Source organism: Leuciscus leuciscus (assembly GCF_965113295.1).
Source record: "Leuciscus leuciscus genome assembly, chromosome: 7".
Taxonomy (NCBI): Eukaryota; Metazoa; Chordata; class Actinopteri; order Cypriniformes; family Leuciscidae; genus Leuciscus; species Leuciscus leuciscus.
In genome coordinates this window covers 35828249-35852598 of record NC_138731.1, presented here as the reverse complement: position 1 = coordinate 35852598, position 24350 = coordinate 35828249, and the positions used below count along the sequence as shown (strand labels likewise).

At 36.5% G+C, this 24350-nt stretch overlaps 3 protein-coding genes across 23 annotated transcripts in view; 1 reads left to right on the top strand and 2 right to left on the bottom strand.

Annotated features, from left to right (window-relative positions):
* cps1 (carbamoyl-phosphate synthase 1, mitochondrial) overlaps positions 1-7963 on the bottom strand; it is a 53689-nt gene extending 45726 nt beyond the window's left edge. For 2 of the 3 annotated variants that reach the window (XM_082174548.1, XM_082174550.1), the window contains exons 1-17: positions 7634-7963; positions 7331-7452; positions 6663-6807; positions 6367-6456; positions 6236-6292; positions 6062-6154; positions 5897-5986; positions 5680-5808; positions 5295-5401; positions 4966-5107; positions 4438-4515; positions 4145-4243; positions 3946-4041; positions 2771-2960; positions 2526-2683; positions 2255-2383; positions 1512-1656 (exon numbers count right to left, since the gene is read on the bottom strand). In XM_082174548.1, the coding sequence (XP_082030674.1) occupies positions 1512-1656; positions 2255-2383; positions 2526-2683; positions 2771-2960; positions 3946-4041; positions 4145-4243; positions 4438-4515; positions 4966-5107; positions 5295-5401; positions 5680-5808; positions 5897-5986; positions 6062-6154; positions 6236-6292; positions 6367-6456; positions 6663-6807; positions 7331-7452; positions 7634-7726 (1963 nt within the window). In that variant the 5' untranslated portion in view covers positions 7727-7963. The remainder of the gene's footprint in view (positions 1-1511; positions 1657-2254; positions 2384-2525; positions 2684-2770; positions 2961-3945; positions 4042-4144; positions 4244-4437; positions 4516-4965; positions 5108-5294; positions 5402-5679; positions 5809-5896; positions 5987-6061; positions 6155-6235; positions 6293-6366; positions 6457-6662; positions 6808-7330; positions 7453-7633) is intronic. The other variant, XM_082174549.1, reaches the window with a different exon arrangement.
* Positions 7964-15229: 7266 nt separating this feature from the next.
* On the top strand, positions 15230-20734 carry myl1 (myosin, light chain 1, alkali; skeletal, fast). Its single transcript, XM_082175709.1, has 6 exons — positions 15230-15441; positions 16918-16945; positions 18366-18509; positions 18729-18902; positions 20004-20081; positions 20237-20734. The coding sequence occupies exons 1-6, from the start codon at positions 15316-15318 to the stop codon at positions 20263-20265; spliced, it is 579 nt and encodes a 192-aa protein (XP_082031835.1). The 5' UTR covers positions 15230-15315; the 3' UTR covers positions 20266-20734.
* Positions 20735-22396: 1662 nt separating this feature from the next.
* map2 (microtubule-associated protein 2) overlaps positions 22397-24350 on the bottom strand; it is a 120978-nt gene continuing 119024 nt past the window's right edge. For all 19 annotated transcript variants that reach the window (XM_082174538.1, XM_082174541.1, XM_082174528.1 and 16 more), the window contains one exon: positions 22397-24310. In XM_082174538.1, coding sequence (XP_082030664.1) covers positions 24095-24310 — 216 coding nt within the window. In that variant the 3' untranslated portion in view covers positions 22397-24094. The remainder of the gene's footprint in view (positions 24311-24350) is intronic.

The window sequence follows — 24350 nt, the reverse complement described above, 5'->3', positions numbered from 1 at the left end:
TTCATTCTTTACATATTTCGTAATTTTTTTAATTATCAATATCATAGGTGTTTGACCAATTAGAAAGCCTACACTAACCTATATTATTCTATTAAAACACGCATTATTGAAATATTTCAAATATATAAATTAAAAAGTATAAATAATATGTTATATATATATTAGTGCTGTCAAAGTTAGCGCGTTAATAACGCGTTAACGCAAAATCATATTAACGGCACTAATTTTTTTAACGCACGTTTAACGCAGCGGGTATTTTCTGTTTGACCCGTGGCCCAACCCCTAGTTGGAGAAATGGAGATACACAGTGTTGCCAACTTAGCGACATTGTAGACCCCTTTAACGATTTTTTTCCCTTCAAAAAAGCGCCCAAACCTTATTTCGTTTCTGAGAATCTACCGGTACCGCCGGTACTGCTCTCCCAGCGCGCGTCGCTCTCGCTCTCGCGCTCTCTCTCTCTCTCTCTCTCTCTCTCTCTCTCTCTCTCTCTCTCTCTCGGCAGACAGGAGCAGCGCTTTAATTTAGTTAAACCTTTTTACAGTCTATGAGTTAAACACAGATATTATGTTGCTTCTCTAATTTTACATGCAAGTATAGCCGAAATCACATCACAGATATTAGCTTTATCTTATGTGTATTTGATTTCATCAGACGACGGCTCGATTATCAGGATTTTTTTGCAGATTAACATCTTGGAAGGGAGAGCTGGTTATGTCTTAATGGGTCGCGTTTCAGTCACTATTTCATATCCATTCCGTTGTTTGACAACAGAAACAGTAAAATATACCAATGAAAACAGTTTTATTGAGAATTTAGCTTCATCAAAATGGGCACAGAGAGAGACAAACTAATGTAATAATAAATAATAAATAATAAATAATAAATGCACATTTAGCATTTTCAGAAGAGCTGCCCTGTCATGCAAAAATCTAAACATGTGTGTGTTAGTAAATTGCTCAGTGCAAAGAAAGAGAAGTAATGGGAACCTGGTATTTCTTTGTTCTTTCTACATGTGTCTAATAGACATGAACAAGTTCTTTGAAAAACATCTCTATGTTCAATAATAAACATACATTTGCATAAAGCATCCATATTTATTCATGCCCATGTTGATTAGAGTATTACAAACTTGAAAAGTATTCATTTAAGGTACATTTAGAACAAATAAAAAATGTGTGATTAAATGTGATTAATCGCGAGTTAACTCATGACAATCATGCGATTAATCGCGATTAAATATTTTAATCGATCGACAGCCCTAATATATATACTATATATACTGTATATATACATATACTTTTTAATTTATATATTTGAAATATTTCAATAATGTGTGTTTTAATAGAATAATATAGGTTACTATTTTAATTTAATATATATATATATATATATATATATATATATATATAATAAACAATTATGCAAAACTACTTTTTTTAATAAAAAAATTTGTGTCTCATCGAGTCATCACTAACACGTATGTATAAAAGATTTTATTCTACATGTGGTACCTGTGTGGATGCCCAGAGGGTCAAAGTTCTCCATATTGCAGACAGTGACACAGTTATCAGCGACATCTCTCACCACCTCATATTCCACTTCCTTCCAGCCCAGCAGGGACTTTTCCACCAGGATCTGCCTGCTCATGGCCAGGGCCTGTAACAGAACAGAGTAAAAGAGTGAAAGGACTTAACCCACTTTCATCATGCCAAACCATCTAGAAAGCGTCCATATCATAGGGAATCAAAATTTCCTTGATCTTCTTGAGATAAAAGAGTGTACTATGAACACATACCGTAACTTTCAGAGCTCATACGTCACACCCAGTAAAAAAAGGCTATTTATTAAGACCCTAAGCTGCAAAAATTTAGGTTTATTGATGCGTGAAGCATTTGAAAATATATTGGACCTGACAGCAAACCCAAAGCAGACATAAAAGTTAGAAACATATTTAAATAGGAGAAATCATCAAAAAATTATCATTAATTATTATTATTAATTTAAAAATATTTGGCACAAAAAAAGAACATTATTAGTGGACATTGGGGGAAAAACTAAAAGAAAAGAAAAACGTACAACATGACCTCTTAAATCAAACATGAAACAATCTTTAAAAAAATCTCTCTGTTCAGGAGCAAACATTCAGCAATTTTTACACTATAATTGATCATAAAGCAGATCATATTTAAATTCAGAGCATCAACATGAATAGAAATAATTAACATCATGTTGTGTGATGTTTTACAGTGCTTACCTTGCGAGCAGTGTCCTCTAGCTTCTCTCTATTAGCACACAGGCCTGAACCCAGGCCACCCAGGGCATAAGCTGATCTCAGCATGACTGGGTAGCCAATCTCCTCTGCTGCCTTCAAGGCATCTGCCACCTTCCAGACAAAAAGGATCATAATCACAGACAAATATCTACTCAAACAGTGTCCAACTGTAGCATTTACTTTGAAAAGTTTCTCTGAAACCTCAAATAAGACAGCATCACAACTTTGAGCAGTACCACATTTTCCATCTCACCGTTTTAACAGCAATACTGGGAGCAATCTTTTCGTTGATCTCCATTAGTTTATCTGAAAAGAGTTGCCGATCCTCAGTGGCCATGATGGACTCCACAGGTGTGCCCAAAACCTGCACTCCATACTTCTGCAGGACGCCACTCTGAAAGAGCTCCACACCTGAGACCACGGACAGGAACATAATGTACCATCAATCAATCCTTGCAGTCCTGTTAAATTCGGTAAAGTGTAATGCCGATTGCTCACCGCAGTTGAGAGCCGTCTGTCCACCCATGGAGAGCAGGATGCCGTCGGGTCGCTCTACTCTGATCACCTCTGACACAAATTGAGGAGTGACGGGCAGGAAGTACACAGTGTCTGCCTGCTTGGTGCCAACCTCGTTAGTTTGTACAGAGGCAATGTTGGGGTTAATCAAAACTGTTTGCAAGTTTTCCTCCTGTAGACAGAAATAAGAAACACTGCTGTGAGAAAGAACACTTGTACTGTTGTTTCAACTAGGTCAGTGGTTCTCAAACTGTGGTACTCTGGAAATGTAAAAAGCATAGAATTAATTTATTATTTTTTTTTATTTTTTTTATTATTAATATTTACAATCCTGGACTAGTGATAAAACCAACATGATTCAAAATTATTTTCTGTAATTGAAATTAAATATGAATTAAAATAATCCTCAAACAAAAAATGTAAATGTTGCCTTGGATTCTAACTGAAATCATTTTAAGTTGAAGTACTAAAATTACTAAAACAAATACAAATACATTTTATTAAATAGAACGATTAAACAAGTCTAATAAAATAAATGACAAGAGCACATTACTCAAACTGAAACTAAAAAGCACAAAATTGCCCAAACTGAAAATAAAAATAAATAGAAAAAAATTCAAAAAAAGAACTGAAAATATACAAATAAAAGCTAATTAAAAATATCGGTAAATATTAGAATAGTATATAAATTTAGTATACTAAAATAACACTAATATGTGAAATGAGATTTAAAAATGTATTTTAAATTGATATTAATCAAAGCATGGCATGTGTTACTAACAGCCCTTAAGATTGCCATTTTGGATGATAGTGTGCTAATGTCCCTACTAGCTTTACCAGCAAGACTTCCTTGGTCAACCAGATTTACCACAAAACATTTTTGCTGGTGAACACATCTATGTTTAGTCAATTGACAACAAACAAGCACTAACTTACATACACAATCTTGAACCTTCAAAAAATTATTCTAAAGCCCTAAACAAGATCAAAAGTACTCTATTTGCTTTTATAAATGCTTATAAAAACAGGGGCAGCATGACTGTGAAAAGGTGGTACTTGGATGGTCTGACTTGGTACTTGGCCTGAAAGGTCTGAGAAGGACTGAACTAGGTCACTGCAAAAAGGTAGAACCCGCAAAAATAAACAAAACAGCTCACCTTCATTGCTTTGACAGCCTGGGATCCCGAGTAGTCAAACTCTCCAGCCTGACCAATGGACAGGCCTCCAGACCCCAGCACCAGCACTTTGGATACCTGGATAAAACAAGGACAACAAACAAGTGTCTGTTTCTGTACTGTACTCAACACAACATGACAGCAGAGAGGACTTCCAACTTATGTAGTTTGTCTCCCCCACCTGGATTCTCTGAGGAACAGCAGGTTTCTTTGGCATCACAGATGCGATGCTCCCCTCCTTCCCCTTCCTTATCAGAGAGATGAAAGCATCAAACAGGAACTATAAAAGATAATTGAAGAAAGTGTTCAAGTACACTGGCTGGTTTTTAATGAAATAATCAGCACCCCGCTGTGTAGGGCAGTCATGTATGAATCCCTAAGGAGGATTCAACACAACATGATCAAGAGAGGACATTCAGCCATGAAAAACAAAAAGATCAGACTCTTCACAATCCTCTGACAGTGCTGCGGTACCTCTGTGTCTGTGGGTCCTCCCTTGGCCTCAGGGTGAAACTGCGCTGTGAACACTGGCTTGGTATTATGCATAATGCCCTGGAAGAGTAGAAGAGAAAACAGTGTTCGGAGTTAACCTAGATTCCTCTAAAAGCAAAACGAAAGGTTTTACAAACATGAATATTTTCTATAAGAGTTAATTATCAATAAAGACAGACACTATAGTAGTCAAACCAATGATGAGGTGTTACTTTAAAGGAGATCAACCACAGAAGTGAAATGCATCACTAAAAAACCTTACAGGCACTTATAATTAATTTTTCCACAGTCAGTCACAGTTAAAGTGATAGATCATCCAACAATGACAACATTTTTGAGTCTGACAGAAAAACTCCCCTTTACTTTCATTATATGGAAAAATTCACATTTTCACTCATGCTCCGTGGAAGAGAGAAGGTTAAACAGGTTTGAAACGATATAAGGATGAGAAAATGATGACAGAATTTAAATAGTTTTGGGTGAGGCATCCCTTTTAGGTTAAATCCAGACCTCATTGGTTCCATCATTTGCATTGGTGAAGAGAGGACTCCAGCCTGGAGGTAGAGACTCGCTGTCTATGCCATACCCATGATTCTGAGCTGTGATGAAAGCTTGGCCCGTCATCACGTTCACAACTGGCTGGTTTTGGCCTCTGCAAAAAAAAAATCTTTTTAATTAGTCTAAGGTTACAAATGACAAAAGTTATGCTTTCTCTTCTTCTGCCATGGTATTTTTTGCCTTGAATTCCATTTCCAGACCCACATGAAATCAAATTTGACAGTAAATTTGACTATGTACCAGATTATATAGCAGACAATAATAATAATAATAATTAGTACCTGTTTCCCATTGGTAGTTTATAAGACTGTGCACCAGCTGCCAGAGCTGTGATTTGATTCCCCATACAAATACCAAACACTGGCTGAGGACGGTCACTTTCCAGCACCTGAAGGTCAGTATGATTGCGGGATGAAAGATGAGCAGTGACAATTTATTAATTTTCAAATTCCCATATTAGTTTACATAGCTGAACTTAATCTTTTTTTCATTTGTTTTCTAATGTAAATGTTTTCTGTTTGTAGACTACTTTACGTCTGTAATGTAATATATTTCCATGAAAAAATACCAGTGTGGCCTAATTGATGTCAGCAGAAAATGAAAGTTGTTTCAGATGAATGATTCCAAATGAATTGTTCAAAACAATGAGAATATTATCTATCATACCTTGCGAACATTTTGAATCAAGGTCTTTGCCAGTGAAGGATCTCCTGGGCCGTTGGAAATGAAGAGACCGTCATACTCCAAACTCATCAGGTCTTGGTCCCATGGCACTAAATGCACCTCTGCTCCATGCTATGATATAAAATGAAAAGATTTGAAATATGATTAGCCATAATGTCTATTGCTTCCACAGAAGAAGACCACAGCTAAAATCCCCTACCTTGACAAGTAGTCTTATAATATTGTGCTTGATTCCACAGTCAACAGCAACCACTTTGATTGGGTTACCTTTCCCAAACACTTGAATATCCTTAAAGCAGGAAGAGACATGGTGAACACTCACTGAAAATGCAGTCACAGCAATTTGATCGAGTATGCAGGTTACCTTGGTAGAGACCTCAGCCACTAGATTCCGTTGGTTTGGGTCTGTGATCTCCACTTGCTGACCATCAAATTCAATCTTACCCAAAACGGTACCCTTATTAGAGGAAAGAAATAGGAACCTTCAGAATGTATTTAGGACAAACTGTGCATACTTCAAAGTTGTGTAAATTCTGACCTTGTCTCTAATGATCTTTGTCAGCATCCTGGTATCTATCCCAAAAAGTGCCGGCACCTGCAAGTAAAAAAAAACCCAAAAAACGCTTTAAATACTGTAAGTAAGTAGAAGTAGAATATCTGGAAACACACCTTCTCCTCTTGAAGCCACTGTGCCAGTGATTTTACAGAGTTCCAGTGACTGTACTCATGACTGTAGTCCTGAACCAGCAATCCTGACACCTTCCAACAACAAATACATGGGAAAAAACAATCATGACTGCAGATAAGGGTAGAATATATATTAACATTTATGTATTTGGCTGACAATTTTATCCAAAAGTAACTTATACTGCATTCAAGGTATATATTTTATCAGTTTGTGTATTCCCTAATAATCAAACGCATGTTTTTCGCATTGCTAGTACTGTACGAGCTGCACAGCTCACCTGAATGCGATCAGACTCCACATTTTTCCTCAGTCCCAGTTCATCCAGCTCCTGTGTGTTGGGAACACCATAGTTTCCCACAATGGGGTAGGTGAGGGTCAGGATCTGCCCTCTGTAACTGGGGTCTGTCAGAGCTTCAGGATAGCTGGAGAGATGATAAACAAACTTTAAGATGCTTAAAGTCAGCATCAAACTAAACTTGCTACAGTCTTTTCTTCCCTATTGTGATGTATATCCAAGTGAAATGGCTTCTGGAACAAGGAACAAGAAAAAAAATGTAAGGCGGGATCATTGTGGTTTGCTATTGCTGCGATCTCAATGTTCGCCCTCATGCCAAAAAACACGTCAAGAGGGAGGGGAAGTTATTTTGATTAAAGATTACAAGGGCACATGAATTTAAAAAGAAATAATGTGCATAGATAAATCATTTATAATAAATACTGCAATCATATACTCTAAAAATACAAGAATTGTCCGTTTTGATTGCATGGTGACTTAAAGCTAATATGACAGTAACCTCTGTATATTATTGACTTGACAAAGTAACTGGTTGATTACATGAGTGTTGCCACTGATTAGTTATCTGGAAAGTTGTTTCTTTTGCACTTTTCCACAGCTGCCAAAACACTATATTAATGCATGACCATATTCAGAGGGTCCCTTCTTACCCAACTAGTCCTGTGTTGAAGACCAGCTCTCCAGCTGCAGATTGATCATGACCAAAGGAGTATCCCTTTATCTTGGTCCCATCTTCAAGCACCAGGTGTGCAGTCTGAGTCTGGACATTAGACTAAATTTAGGCAACAAATGCGTCTGAGGCAAGAAATTCATGATGTGCAACGTGAAGCAAAATTTGAGGCAGATTTCCAGGATTTTTTACTGTCATGCCACAGTTAATTTTTCACAAAAGCTTTCTTACATCATATCATGTAAATTAATGCGCTCAACCAATTAACTCAAAGATAACACACCTTAAAGCTGAGCAACCTCGTTGATGTTCTCCAGTTGCGCCATCCCAGCCTCAGTGATTTGGCAACTCCACAGACAGTTAAGATTTTTGACATATTCTGTCCAGAAATGTGGTTTTCTCCTTACAATATGCGCTATTTTCAAACTATGTGTGAATATCAACTTGAAATGGGTTTAAAATACTTCCAACCACCGGTGAACACAACACAGCCCGCTCCGTCCACCTGCTGCCGCTGTGTAAAGTTAGAGATGGAGAGCACGAGAACAATCTCATCGCTTACTCAACGCGCTGTGCTCTGATTGGTCAGCTTCACTTCGACGGCAGAAGACGATGCAGGTAATTATTGAATAACTGTTGCCATTATCAACGATTCAAGATTGTAAATCATATATAGAACTCCTTGTAAAATAAAGCATGACCTAACACTTAAACTTTGATGTTATATTTTCAAATATATTTAATTAAAAACTGTTTTTATGTTTAACTGAAGCTGAAATTATTATTATTATTATTATTTAACATACGCTTAATTGAAATAAAGCTCAGATGAAATATAAATATATTACACGGAAAACCTTTAAGTGTTGCCTTGGCAACTAAATGAAATAAGTTTACTATGAAGTACTAAAATGACTAAAACTGAAAAAATCACCTTAATATAACATTTTAAAAAACTATTTAAATTGACAAAAGATAACAAATTACTAAAACTTAAACTGAAATAAAAATTAAAAAACTGAAAATATAAAAATAAAATATAAGTTAATTCAAAATATTAATAAATGCTATAATAGTTATAAATAATACCAAAATTACAGATAATTACAATAATGAAAAGCATAAATGTAGTTTAATTGTTGCAACATCCACATTAAGTAGATTTATAGTAAAACCATAACATCTATTAAACTTCAATTATCACCAAAAATCTAAAATAATAAAATATCATATAAATGTATAAATCTGTTTAGCTCTGCGATTTAAGTTGCACTTCAGCCATATTGTGTCACTGTCCATATAATTCAAACAAAACCTTGCATCAGTCTGCATGCCAGTGCAGACCACAGGCTAAAGCAAATGTCATATGTTGTATTTATATATGTATATATGTCATAAAAGGATTTTTTAAAGGAAGCTCTAATATGCCTTTTAAAGGAGAAGCACACAGACTTCTGATGAAACTACAGCACTTCCTAACCATGCATTCACATTTGCAACCCTGATCCACAGTTTGCTACAGTGAGCAAATCCCTGCTCTTTTCCTCTCCTTCTGACAATAGCGAGAGCCCCTATCAGGGGATTAATGCTGGTGCAGGACTTTGCTGAGCATGCTGGGAGGGCTCAGTTCAAAGGCCGAAACTCTGGTGGATTCAGCAGTCTGTCAGAAAACAGCACATAATGTGCTTCACCATTCAGCAAAGACAAAGTCTTCAGACAGAAACAATATACATCAACTGTGGCTGTGGCAGGTTGTAAGCAGTGTCAACTTGACCACAAACTAGACCATGGTTCTGTGTAACAGATGTGTAGCACACTGCACATTTATATGGGTGAACATTTTGTTTGATTTGTTTTATTATACTTTATAATTCATCTCAATTATAAACTCTTTCAAATTAGCCGTTTATTAAGTTTATTAGAGCCAATTCAGGTTGATTTGGACACTTTTCCCCAACCACCTTAATGGCAAAAAGTGTCTCAATCAACCTGAATTTCCAGATATCATAAAATCACCACTAAAAATCACAAAAAGTTTTGGTTCCAACTTTATGCGACACCAGGAAATTGGACCATACCATTTCAGTCAGAAACGAGGGTCTCTCATTTACCTGTTCACATGTTTTTGCAATTATAGTTTGTGTATTAGTTTAGTTCTGGTTACATTTTTATATTTGTGCAAATATTGTGGCCATATCTAGGGTATTTGTCAATGGGTTTCATTGCGGAATGCTGTTATTTATTTAACACTTACCTTTTGTGTTTTGGATGGTCAGATCTTTGAGACAGAAAGGGGAGCTGGTATACTATATGGTATTAAAATATTTTAATTTTATATGTTTTATGCAAGAAAGCTATAAGCTTTTTGAAATAAGCTTATTTATAAAAGAAATAAGCTTTTTGCCACCATTTTGGTGTAGCCTACCAGCAGGGGCATACAGTAGATGTCACCATAGGAGTGACCATTGTTTTACAGTGCACTGCCCTCTAGCCGTCATCCTATGAAAACTCATCTACTGTTGAGATTCCATGAGATCTGAGAAACAAAAACCAAGCGATGCTTAAACAGTATTTGTTGAGTTTTAACATTATTATGATGAGGGAAAAACCTAACTATCAAGAATATGGTATCCACTGAGTTATAATGCAGTTCCTTTTAATTTAAATAAGTAAATAGCATCCAGCTGAATCTAGCATTGTACTTCAGTATGGGATGAAATCATCATGTTTACATTGAATGATTCTCCTACAATGTGATCCTTGTGTCTACATGAGAAATTCAATGGAGAGAACATCCCTGTCTTAAACATAGCCAGCAATACTTCAGTGCTCTTTTTCTATTCTAAGAGCCTGCTGGCATTATAAGACGGAAAATTGCTAAGTGATTAGGGGGTATGGGGTGTTTCAGAAATGCATAGCTTTCTATTATAGCTCACACTACACAAATACGGTTAGTTTCTTCTTCTGGAGCCCATCCATTTTGGCTGGGATCCCATTTGCTGTTTTCAAAGATCCCCAGCCATATACAAGGGTCTGAAAATAACCAAGGCCATGTTGGTCTCTATCTAAACTCATTAGTCGTGTATTTCCTCCATGGATGACAACAGAATAAAATGAGTGACCATTTTTCACACAAAAAAACAACAACTTAAATAATGCATGCAAGGTTAAAGTCGATTAATTTATTAAAAAAATTAATAAAGCCATTTTGGAACTTTCAGAGATTTAGAAACTTGAGCAAACATTTTTTTATTTATTTTTATTCATATTGTTATTTATTTATGTATATTTAGGTGTAAGATTTAGGGGCCTGTCATTGCAATAGCTGTTTTATTATTATTATTATTATTTATTTCGTCATCCTGAAGAGCTTATCCACATCTCAGCATATCTAATGCAGCACTAGAACATTCTGGCAGCCTCTAGTATATGCAAATGATTCCTTCTTTGTATTTTATCCCATCTTAGCACTTGAACCAGAAGTGATGGGTGGGCTTCTCTGATGACGTGTGTTGGTGACTTCGGCAATTCCAAGGAACTATAATAGGTATTCTTTTAGAGTAGGGGCTCCCGTTCCAATGGCTTGGAGACCCTCATTGGGAGTAGCAGTCACTTTTCAAGGCTGTGTGCTGCTTTGTTTAGCTTTACCCTAATCTGTCTGAGATGGCTTTAAGGGTAAGGAGCTGTGCCCCCCTACCCCCCACCCGCTCAGAGAGATCCCAAGAAAACTTTGCACCTCTTCAGGAAGGGCTATAAATAAAGCCCATCTGTCCAGGGGCTAAGTTACAATCCCATTCCTTATGGAATTAGTAAGGAGTGAGGAGAGTGAGCAACACTTTTAGTTATGGGGATTCACATCAGAACCCTTGAGGTCTGAACTATGCAGAATCTGTGACCTCTATGAGTCAGAGTGCTTCTGTTGCTCTGTTGAGGTTATCTGAAAATAGCGCGTCACTTCCTGCTCGATTCTTAAGACAGCAGCGCCATGTTTCATTCACCCAGTGCAGTTTGTCCTTCAGTATCTCTTGAACTCTTGAATCATATAGCCAACTGAGGTAGATACATTATTCACACTATTTTATATGTAGGATGTGAGAAAATATCCAAAATTGCATACTTGTACAGTATCTGTCAGAAGTGTTTCAAATATCATATTTGTGAGTGTTTAAGGCCCAAACTCAGCTTTAAAGTTGCCAGAGGAATTTTTGATTGGGTCACTTAATTTTGGGTCACTTTGAGTCACATTCAATGTGACATCATGAGGATATTGACATTTTCCTGTCCCAGACATGGGAGTGACAATAAAAGAGACAGCTTCACCTCTGAATAGTTTCAATGTGTTGTTAGCTGATACTGTGAGCCAGTACAGTTTCAGAGTCACGTTCAGCCAACATTCAGACATAATAACAACAACAACAATAATAAAAACATTTGCAAAGAGAGACACAAATATAAGATTAAGAAGTATTATGGGATAGATGTGTAGTTGTGTTTATTTTTTGCATATAGTTGCGGGTATATACAATATGATCATCCCAGATCCGTATTCTAAGACATAGAAAAGACACTGTACAAATCAGTTAGATTGTATGTGCCTCTTTAGTCACTAATGCATACTGTTGTATTGTCCAATTAGCAAAATTATATTTATAGGATAAGATCAGAAATTAGTCCACATATAAAAGTGCTAGGATTTAACCAAAAATAATTAAAAAAAATTATGTTAAGTCAATGCATGTTATTTATCAGGTGGAAAATATATACTATCGAAGAAAACGATCATTATTTCCTTGGCCACACGTGAAGTGTTTCACTGTGAGACCTTTTCACCTTTCCTCTGAGTGTCTGTCTCCTCCCTCACGGTTGGCACGTCCTCACTGTTGCGCTCTCAAAAAGACACTTAATGAATCCAGAGATGTGCGTCACCTCGGCATGACACCCTGCAGGCTTTTTACTGTATGATGGGCATGAGCTTGCTTACCTCATTAGTATAGCTTTGTGCAGTTTGAGGAGAGTCAGATGGGAATGTTTTCATACCTGTGTTGGAGTAGCATGTTTATGATGCAGAGGTTTTATATTTATGCTTCACTGATGTTTTGATGTTATGCTTCACTCTGTCTCAGGTTGCTGTGGAAAACAGGATATTTTTGTGCTGATCACATGATACACTGAAAACATATGACTGAATGACGTAAAACGAGTCACATGTGTTATTATTGGTTGACACACTGTTGTTTCATCTTTATATGATTCAGTTCATGTTTTAACTCAAAGGATAACTTTTGTGATATATTTAAACATTCTTAAAGGGATAGTCCACTCAAATATTTAAATTCTGTCATCATTTACTCACCCTCATGTTGTTCCAAACCAGATATTTTGAAGAATGTTGGTAACCAAACAGTTTGGCTACCCATTATTGACTTCCATTGTATGCTCAAAAAATAGTCAATGGAACTGATACATTTTGGTTAACATCTTTCCACAAAATGTTTTCTTTTGTTTTCCACAGAAAAAAGGAACTCATACAGGTTTGGAACAACATGAGGGTATGTAAATGATGACAGAACTTTTATTTTTGGGTGGACTAACCCTTTAAGCACCTTTATTTAGCACCAAATGCATAAAAAATTAAAATCTTTAGGGAAAAATGAAGAATCAAGGCCAAACAACTCAGGTTCCAACAAACCTGACACACACTACAGAAGTCATCTATGGACATGCTGAGTCTTCCATCAAACTTGATGACTCCTCCCCATCCCCACTAACCTTACCAAATAACTAAGCAGGCTAAAAGTGAGTTAGCTGCTAAAATCATTAAGAGTTGAGGGGGGTGTTGGTTCTGATGGGCAGGTGGATGGGACAGGAGGGGGGAAGGTTCTTAGAGAAGGTACTTCTAGATGGCAGGGGTGAGCCCTGATGACAGCTGGGATACAACTGAAGGGGGTCAAAGAAAGCGGGTCCAAGCCTCCAAGGGGAAAGCAGTGGAGTTGAGAAGGGTGAATGAATATCTTGCGTCTCTACGTTAATGGCCCTCCTCTGGGGGTGGGGAAAGGGCCAGCGAGACATATTTAGATGAGAGAGGAGTGGGGGAAATCGTCTATGTGCTTTGTGAGGTAACGGGCATTAGCAGCTGAGGTCTCCTTAAGACTTCCAGACTCCAATAACTCCCTTTCCCAAGAGTCCAGGCTGAGATGAACAAAGACTGTTTAGTCACTCAATGTCACTATCAACTTTCATTCACTTCACAGTTTGATTTCTCTCTGCCTCTCATCATTTCTAATACTGTCTGCACTTTGCTCACACACATGATAAGGGACGAATTTGGATGCTGGAAGAGTTCCACTCTTCAACAAACATCTCTCCCTACTCAGAAGACTCCTGGGCTTCTAAGAAGCACATGGAAGATCAGTCTGAAACACAATTTGTGTACAGTACATGAAAATTGTTTTACATTTCCATTTTATTAAATGTTTCATTTTAAAATTATTTAAATATTATCAGACATCATAGACTGAAATATGTGACCAGGACACACCCATACAATGGATTTACCTTACCAGTTAAAATTTTAACCTGCAGAGAAGAATAGAATAAAAAAGTTGCACAACAGAATAGAACAATGTTATAAGGGAATATGGTAGCCTATATGAGAATTAAGTAGTAATCGAAAAAAGTTAAATAAACAAAACTTATATGTTCTATATCTTATTATAGGCCTATCTATTTTTTTATTTCAACAAAGTAGCCACAATCACTCTCATCAAAATGTTAGATAATTTACATTAATTAACTTCCTTTTTTCGTCCTTTGACATTTCACTTTCACTGGCATACCAGCATACTTTCATTTATTTTGGAGAAAGTGGTCACATTCTAGTCACCTGACCTGGTATTTTTAGCCATAATCTGGTGCCATTACACATTCTTTGAAACATTATTGTGATGATGTAAACAATAGTAAAAATATGGTAACACTTTACAATAAGGTTCATTGGTTAACATTAGTTAACTACATAAGTTAGCATGAACTAATAATGAACTCCACTTACACAGCATTTATTAATCATTGTTAATGTTAATTTCAACATTTACCAATACTTTATAAAAATTTTGTTAACATTAGTGAATGCACTATGAACTAACAAGAACAAACAATGAACAGCTTTATTTTTTATTAACTGACATTAACAAAGATTAACAAATAAAGTAGGCTAACAAATGTATTGCTCATGGTTAGTTCATGTTAGTTAATACATTAACTAATGTTATTAACTAATGTTAACAAATTAACCTTATTGTAAAGTGTTATAGCCTCCCAAAAAAAAAATGTGAATGTTGCCATTATTCATCTAGGTGTAGACCAAGTACGATGTAATGTAATAACGATCCGTAAATAATATGTAATTTATGATCTGTAAATTAAAGACAATAATGACAGTGTATTGACAATAAACTTTCGCCCGATTGCGAGTGTCTCACTGGATTGCATCCTCACGACCGCCATTTTATTTACACTTTCTACAGTTTCACATTTCCCTCCATAGGTTCACGACGAAAGCTTCTTTTTAAAAAAAAAAAAGCAAGCAGTAAACTAGGAACACATCTTAAATATCTTATAAAAGTCTCCATTAAAAAAAGGTGGTCGCGGTACACACTCAATCCGCACGAGCCCTAATCATTTCTCAAGAAAATTCGCGGGTTGTTGTCTGACCTAAAGTTAAAATGAGATTTACGACCCTTCTCCGTCACCGCGCTTCGCCCCCTTCTCCATTTGGGGCGCGCGAGCCCTCCCCTCTGTGGCCAACGACCCAATCCGCCTGAGCATCAGTCTGACATCAACTCTGAGGTACATAATACGAGGTATATAAACATCTATGCTTACCTTGAGAATGCTGAGTATCCTCCAAGCTGTGGTCCACTCCCTGTGTTAACTTCCTTCCCGGAGGACAAATAGACTAAAAAAATGGCACCTAAGAAGGACGCTAAGAAGCCCGATCCCCCCAAGCCCGCAGCCGCAGCCGCACCTGCTCCCGCGCCCGAACCTGAGGCCCCACCTAAACCCGCCGGAGTGGATCTGGCCGCTGTGAAGGTAACCACCATTCCTGTCATATCAAACAGACAGATTCTCAGTGAAAAGTTAATTCTACTGCTCACTTTTTACAGTGACATTTGAAGTGATAGCTGATATTGAAGTATGCAGTGTGTTATAGAATTTTTTTAAACTAAATTACAAATCAGAATTTTTTTTAAATGAATGGTAACCTATGTCATGAATGGTGATTTGGTCAATACATATTTACCACCTACAGAATAATGTACATTATGTACATGCCAGGGATTACATGCATTTGCTTTTAATGAAGCAATAAATCCATAATATCTGTATTCTTACGTTTTATAGCCTCCAGTATCATTTAGGTTATTTCTGAAAAGGCCTGCATTAAGGTTGCATTTACACTTTCATTATGTATTTTACATAACTACTCTGTCATGAAAGTTTGATCCTTATATTTAAATTTACATTACCTGCTTATTTTGTTAGGCATGTTAAACTGTTTGGTAATGACTTAAGTTATTATAAGCAGTTGCCTAAGGTTGCTCTATTGCCTGATGACCGCTGGAAATATTATTGGCGGATTCAGCACCACGGATAGTTCCGGATAAGTTCTGTTTTTTCCTGCATAACTACAATCAAAGGTCACACCCCTTTTTTGATTGGCCCAGATAGCCAAATGTGGAGAAGTTTCACATGGCCAAACATGGAGCTCCTTAATGTTCTGTAAGCAGCTGAGCAACTAAATTAAGCATGCCAAGATCTGGGGCTCTCACTCTTCAGTTTTCTATTAAAGCAGCTGTTTGTGAATGACTCACCTGTCATAACGGTGTTAGTGAAGTGATGGATTTTCTCAGGTCTTGAAAATCATTCCACATCTTCAGGCTATGCACATATTCTCCCTGATTTATGTAGTGGAAATTTGCATTGCTGATTATTATTTTACGAAAGTGTTTTGCTTCAACCATTACTCCGACTGCCCTGATATTTACCATACCCTATATATCTTATTTTCCTTTGATATTCTGACTGATTAATATGATGATAATGATATTATACAATAAAAATTTAAATATAAAATTAGAACAGATCAAATGTAATGTAAACTAAATTATATTACTGTGTTTAAACTGATTTAAACTAACTGGTTTGATTTGTAATTTACATCCAGAACACAGACAGAAAGGGCACACAGATCTGTACTTTTGTACAGATACTTTCAATATATAAGTATGCAAATATTCTGGAATGGAACAGAATAAAATGTAACTCTAATTTCTTCATATTGCTTATAAAAGAAAATGTCTGCATTAAGGTTGGGTAAGAATTTATAATAGCTTTAATAATACATTTAGCATAACTACACTATGTAATGTTAAACAGATTCAAATGCAGCTGTTATGAATGTTTGATCTATTTATGTAAATGTACATAGCCTACTGATCTGCATATTATATTATATTTGTTGATGACTTATGGGATAAAGTAATATGTACCTCTGTTTTCCTGCAGGTTGATTTCAGCCCGGACCAGATGGAAGGTGAGATCTTTTTTTAAATTTTTTTTATTGCTCACACCTATGTATGAGTTAACATGGAATGTGGTGCTTAAAATAAAGCAGGAAAAATCCTGCAGAAGGATAATTAGATATAAATATCCTATTTCAATTCAACTAATTATAATCTGGCAGGAATTTAATGACAAACTAGCAGCAATATTAATTCAAAAGCTTAGAACATTTTAAGTGGTTTGAAGTAAGCAACTTGAGTCAAATTCCCAAAGTGTTTTGGGATTTACTTCTATTGTGCTATAAAGGTCAAGCAATTCAATGCAATTAATTTGCACCATTGTTCAGTGCTGCATTTTACATAGAAGAATGTGGCCATTGCTCCGTGATGGGCAGCTTTCGCCATCCTGGGTGTGAGTTACACCTCAGTCAGCATTCTGGCCTCACATGGTACTGCCTTTATATGGAGGGAGTTATATTCTTGGGGGAGCATATCCATTCCAGTGTGACTCTTTGAATGTCTCCCCCTGCTCCTGTCACTTCGTTGCTGGCAGCTGGCTTTGTGCGGAAATCAGATGAAGCTATTAATCTTTTAGCAGATCATATTCCAGTGAGCTAATAGCCATGATGCCCATAGAAATACTGAGCACTGATTTTTACTGTCTGCTCATCTTTGGTTATCTGTTAGATCAATTTGAACTGTTAAATATGTTTTAACAAATGAGAAACCCACAAATTTAAAGGTAGTGGTTAAAAAGGGAACCTGATGTTTTGTAAGCACCTGTTTGTTTGAGAGATCTGAATAAAATGCATAATTTTGATGACCGTCCTCATTGTAGATGCCTATTCATTTTGTTAATTTTTTTTTGTTATAAGCAAAACTGAGTCTCTTAGACTATAAACTGACATATGACAGACAACTTTGTCTTAATATGCCCAAGTTTGGGGGAACATTTGTGTGAAAACTGATAGCAAATCAATTAAAAAGCCATTTTTCTTTTTGTTGGGGCAAAATAGCAAAAGTCTTTAAAAAATATGCAAAAGTTACATAAAGTTTAATCTTCAAATTAGACATTTAAAGTGCCTAATTAAAAGTGTGTAAAAAAGTTTCTCATCTCCCAGCTTTCCTGTGAATGTACAAGACTTCTGGTTCATTACCACTATAGATAGATAACTAGAAGAATAACGAAGCACGGCGAATGGACAAAGTGCAACTATTTGCGCTAAAACCCATGTGTTTATGATTACAATAATAAAAAATATGATAACTAATACTAGTTTGCAATATTAAGCAGCATATAACAGACTGTTTTTATACAGCCAAATAACTGGAAGTGAGTTGTGGGCAGGACCAATGGCAGACAGGGATGTGTTCAGGAAACCTGTTTGAAACTAATGTGTGCAGAAATGACACACTTCAACTTTAACTAAAATAATCTCTCCACAATTCCAGATTACAGGGAGGCCTTCGGACTTTTCGACAGAGTTGGTGACAGCAAAGTAGCCTTCAACCAGATTGCAGATATCATGCGTGCACTGGGACAGAACCCAACCAACAAAGAGGTTGCCTTGATCCTGGGCAACCCCACCGCTGATGGTATGTGGATTTGTTTTTCTTCCTTTTAATTAGCTACACTGAAAGTACTTCTAGTCATCATTAGCACTGTCAGGAGCTTTCACAGTGAATATTTCAGATGCCTGTTTGTTTAACTGTAATTGGCAGAAGGTTGGTGTCATGACAGGTGCTTGCAGTGCATTATGTTTCACTGTATCTGTCCTCTATGACTCCTTTATTCACTTATGTCCCTGTTCACAGACATGGCAAACAAGAGAGTCGACTTTGATGGTTTCCTGCCCATGCTGCAGTTTGTGATCAACAGCCCAAACAAGGCAACATTTGATGACTACGTTGAGGGTCTGCGTGTATTCGATAAGGAGGGCAACGGAACAGTAATGGGTGCTGAGCTGCGTATCGTCTTGTCAACACTGGGTAAGTGGCCAAAATGAACAAGTAGATGAGATCACTACTGCAATTCCAAATTCACATCAATAATGAGAGTGGACTCTTTTGAAACAACACATGTGACGACCAACTCAATCATTTTGAGTTGTTGTTTTTTTTACCTAGAAACTTTGAATGAACTGAATGTAAAAGCAAAGTCTGCTTTGGTAATTATATATATCAGTGTGCCTCAACCATTTTGATCCCCTTATATTAGCTAAGATATGAACTCTATTTCTGCTTTCATTTTAAAAGCAATTAAAATTAATGTTCTTCTATAAAAACAATTGTCATTGATCAATTGTCATTGTTCAATTGTCAATTGGGATATGTTCAGTTTACATCTTAAGTTTTATATATAATTAAATAATTTTAAGTCATCCTGTTGCCATCTTGGCAGTTTGCTGAGGTCCCCTAACTGGGAACCACTGATATATCATAGTATTATAATGTTTCTACTAATCAAGCCTGTTGTCAAGATATAATAATTGAAATGGTGACTGTCATAAAAACATTTAGAGAAAATTGCCTTTAAAGAATTTCAACAATTTTCAGACATTTTTCAACAGAATTAGATTATTTACTAAAACATAGCCTTCATTAAATTATTAAAACAAGAAAAAAAAAAAAAAAATAAAGCATCTATAATAAAGTGCATATATTAATAATTTATGAATAAACTTTAACGACTTTTCTGAGACAAACGTTGTGACGTTGTTTTTATGGATATCTTTCCGCGTTTGAAACACTGATTGGCAGATTACAGGAGATATGATACGTTTCAGCAAGTTGTTCTGTTTTTTTAATGCTATACTTAAAAATAAAGGTTCCAAAAGTTTTTTTTTTTTTTTTTTTTTTTTTTTTTTAGAATAATTTTTGGTTCCTCAAAGAACCTTTTAGTGAAAAGTTCTTAAAATATTTATAGTTCTTTTCTTTTTTTATTGTGAAGAATATTTTAAGAATATAAAGAACCTTTTTCCACTATGAAGAAAATGTTGTGCAGTGGTTAAAATGCACTTTAATGGCGAGCTTCTATCTTTCAGCCTGTTTAATATCATGATCAAACTATACTTCTCACTTTCCCTGCAGGTGAGAAAATGACTGAAGCTGAGATCGATGCTCTCATGCAAGGCCAGGAGGATGAAAATGGTTGTGTGAACTATGAGGGTCAGTTCAGTTCCTTTCATTGTCTCATTGCACATTAATCACAGTAAAAAATTCAATAATGACTGACCGTTTTATAGAGATAATCGTTGTTTGTTGTCCTGTAATTCTAAGCCAGCATCTCATTGACATTTTTTCAATATCTTCATTCTAAACAGCTTTCGTCAAACACATCATGTCTGTGTAAGAAGTGAAGAAACTGAAGCATTTCTCCAGATTCCATGTTGTCAGGACATCCAAACAATGTTTCCAAAACCAATCTCAGAAACGGATAAAAGGGACACGGGATATTAGTCATAAACAATTGTTTTGTAATTTGTGTTTCCTATTTTTTTTTTTTTTCACTTGACTCCTATTTCGTTTGTCCATTCTTGGAATCCATTTATATTTTTTCCAGCTAGTATTCTTGGTGATGTTCTTGCCGGGACAAGCCTCTCCATAGCGGAACAGTTGTGAGTGGTGGGGGGGTGTGGCGGGCATCATGATTACACAAAAATATAAACCACCCCCTTGACCTCTCACTGTCTGGATCGCAGTCAAAGGTGCTAAATATACTGCCATTAATGGACTGCCTGCAAAACCTCCTTCCCCTTTCCCCAGAGTCTTAATTTATTTTTCGCCTCTGTCAATTCTCATAATAAACTTTTCAAAAAGTATTAGCTTTTGTTGTGATTAATGTTTTCATATTCAGCACACAAGGCAGAAAGGCAAGTGAGAGGTAAGTGAACATGACTGATTATAGCAGGTATTTAGAGTCAACATGAAACAGTATCTACAACCCAATTCAGAGTGAAAACGATAGAAGTGAAAAATGATCTTCAACAAGAAAAACTGAAACTTGGTGGACTTTTTTAGATTGGACATCTGGAATTGATTTGATCAGGAAAAATGGGAAGGTTGTTAACAATCAATATATCAAGAAAGTACAGTAAATGCGGTCAATTTTAATATCATGTTGAGTTTGTTAACATTAAGATAACCTTCGAATATAACTGGTAAATAAATACCCAATTAAAGACTAGACAGAGGCTTTTTTTCATTCATAGGTTATTTTACAATATCTGGTAAAAATTCAAAGACAACTGGGATGCAAACTTGTCACATTTTGACCTTGTGACCTGCTTTTAAAAATAAAACTTTAACCGTTTATAAATCTGTTGTCAACAAATGAGAAGCTTTCGGTTTTCTTGTGGGATTCTGCTCAAATAAAAGCTCTGGTTTAACACTGATGAAAGCAAAGAAATTAAGACAGCTATAAATATTGGTACTTACTAAAAATACTTTTGTTTTATAGTCCAATGGTATTATTACTATAGTAATATATTTACTTAATGATTAAATAAGTATAATTGAAAATACAATAAAAACTATATAAATGTTTTAATATGTCTAGATAAAAATAATAATATTATTACATAGTCATAAAAACAAGTTTGAACGTGACCTGAGACAATTCAAGTATTTTTAACTGTTAAAAAACATATATTTTGGGTGAGTTTTTAAAATAGACTGTAATTATACCAGACATACTAAGAAAAAGTATCTGTAAACATTGAGTTCAAATTATGAGGCCTGCAAAACAAATTATTCATAATGAAAAGTTCTGACTCTAAATTCAGATTGAATGAGGCACATTTGAAGCTGCTGTAAAATGCTATTTAAGCTTGCAGAGAGACTGATGAACGATACAGTTCCGTCAGGACCACTATCGTCAAATACGATTGACAATAGCATACAGTTTGAATTGGCGGTATGGTTCTGTTCTGGGAAAGAACCAGCCTAGCATGGATAAGAGCCTCAATAACACCCCTCAGGTGAAACAGAACAGAACAAACATGAATGTATTGCAGATATCATTAATCCAAGATTTTAAAGTACAACATAATTCGAGAATTTATTCTGATTCAGGGGGAATCAGAATGCCAAATCCTGACTGACGAGAGGAGGAGCTGGGGATGGAGGAGGGTAATTCGCTCCTGAGAAACGCGATAGCTGTTGATAATACTGAAGGAGCTTATATATATGTATGTATACAGTGATAGGCGTCATATTCCTATAGGTAGACGTGGATCAGCTGAGAGTCAGCTGATACGAGCTTGACTAATATGACCTGCCAGAACTGACGCTATGCTTAATTTATAGCGCTATGGTATACCCTACTTTATAAATCCCACATGTAGAATGTTTCCCTGGACCCTTGAATTCAACCAATAGATTTCCACTTACCGTTTGTAAAATCACTATAATGTACAGCCTCTATAATACCACAGTCATACTGTAAATCATAACACATTTCTCATACACAAAGTCAGAAGAAAAACAACAGATCACACCAATGTTTTGTTCATTTTCTGTATTTTTATTGTCATAACTGTTAAGGGCATTTATAATCCGTATCATACCAACAGGAGAAAAAATGCGTACATCTATGTGACCTTTTAAATACATTTACAGCAGCTGAGGGAATCAAGGAAAAAGGCAGGTAAGGCTCAGGGGGGCCGAGAAAACACAGAAGCCTACGAATGACAGCTGTTCTAGAGGAAAAGGGGCAGGGGAGAACCACAAATGACGAGGAAAAAATATACTGGTGTACTGTGTTCAAACAAATGCAAGCACAGTGAGTATCCTTTTTAAAGTTTTGTTTTGTGTTTCTTTTTCCACGTCCTAAGAAAGAAAACTAAGCATCCAAGCAGGAATCAGCAGACGAACACAGGGCCTAAATCACCAACAACTTCCCGAGGAGCTGCTCCCTACGTTTATGAATAAAATGAGGGCCGCAGAACCACCCATATCTTGCTCAGGCGAGTCCGTTCCCATCTCGACTCTGAAAGACGGCGGTATGTGGTTGACACTTCAAGACAGCAGATTGAGCAGATCTTACATGATTCATGTATAACTGGAGCCCTCGATTGTATTTGCGTAATGTAATACTGTAATATAAGCGTTTTGTGTAAAGGTGCAGTCACATTTAATGTTGCTCGGCAAAATTTCACAGGCGAAATCTAGTCATTTCAACAGGATTCTGCGTGTTTGGGAGTTTAGCATGACGGCGAAAAAGTTCCCCATTAAGATTTTGCTCAAGTTGTAGTTGTTCACGGCGAATTCACCGTGCTGACAGTGACTTCTGAAAGAAATCTGAAAGTGACTTCTTCGATATCGCCCATGTGACAAATCTGCTTGAACTGTGTACCGACAAAGATCCACGGAAGCAACGGTTTCGTAACGGTCATCTGAAACAATGTACAAACTAAACATTGTTGCTAGTATCTACAAAACATGATGTGTTGATTTTATTCGATGTTTCAGCAAATAACTTACTAAAATCCCTTGAAATAGAAAATAGCCTCTTTTGTGTACTAGAATACATGCTCGTCATACTATCTAGTTTTTTTTTTAATAGTTTTTTTTTTAAATGCAATAGTACAGGAATAACTTATCGAAGGAGTAATCGTTTCTTTTTTTCAATTGAGCATGAGATGTCGAGACAAAGAGCTGGTATACTTATAAATATATTCCCTTATAGTGTATATTGTGTTTGATCGTATGTGACTCGCAGTTGAGATGTTTTAGAGTCCATGCACTGATTGGGCAAAAGAACACGTGCAGAATGGTACCGTCGCGCCACATTCCCGTGTATAAAAAATTCTGTTCGACGACTTTTACGCAACACACCTGACACTGACCCTAAACCAGCAGTGGAGGCCACTGTTTACGCAACACACCTGACACTTGACCCATAACCAGCAGTTGAGGCCACTGTCTGTACACAATCATAAAAAGTCACATGTAACATGGGTAATAAAAAGCACTGGTCTCTAACTCTAACAAGTCGTTATTCATTAAAATTGACCAAAATAAAACAAAAAACAGATAAAATGCTTATTTTTTTCAGATGGGAAGTGAAATCTGTAGTCTTCATTAAATACCGTAGGGAGGAAGGGTCAACCGTGACACCAATGAAGGGGACTATTGTAGATTGAGTGGAGGGAATTTGATTGAACGGAGACATTTCGGATTCACAAGCCTTGTTTGGCCAGGGCAGCGGTCACATCATCGGCCAGCGTGGCCAGCTGTGGAGACTCCAGCATGTTGATGCTCCCGGACGAGGACATGTGGCTGTGCCGGTGAGGAGAGGCGCCGCCTGACAGCCCGAGCGCCTCGATCACAATCTCTGCCCCGTGATCCACACGTGCTTTGGCTACGTCTCGGAACAACAGCTTATGGCTTTCGATCTTAGAAAGCAGGAAATAGGAAGTCGGTGATGGTCGCTTT

Coding starts and splice junctions, on each gene's coding strand:
- myl1 (XM_082175709.1), top strand. CDS start 15,316: ATGGCACCTAAGAAGGACGCTAAGAAGCCCGATCCCCCCAAGCCCGCA. Junction 15,442..16,917: donor TGGATCTGGCCGCTGTGAAG/GTAACCACCATT, acceptor GTTTTCCTGCAG/GTTGATTTCAGCCCGGACCA. Junction 20,082..20,236: donor TGGTTGTGTGAACTATGAGG/GTCAGTTCAGTT, acceptor CATTCTAAACAG/CTTTCGTCAAACACATCATG.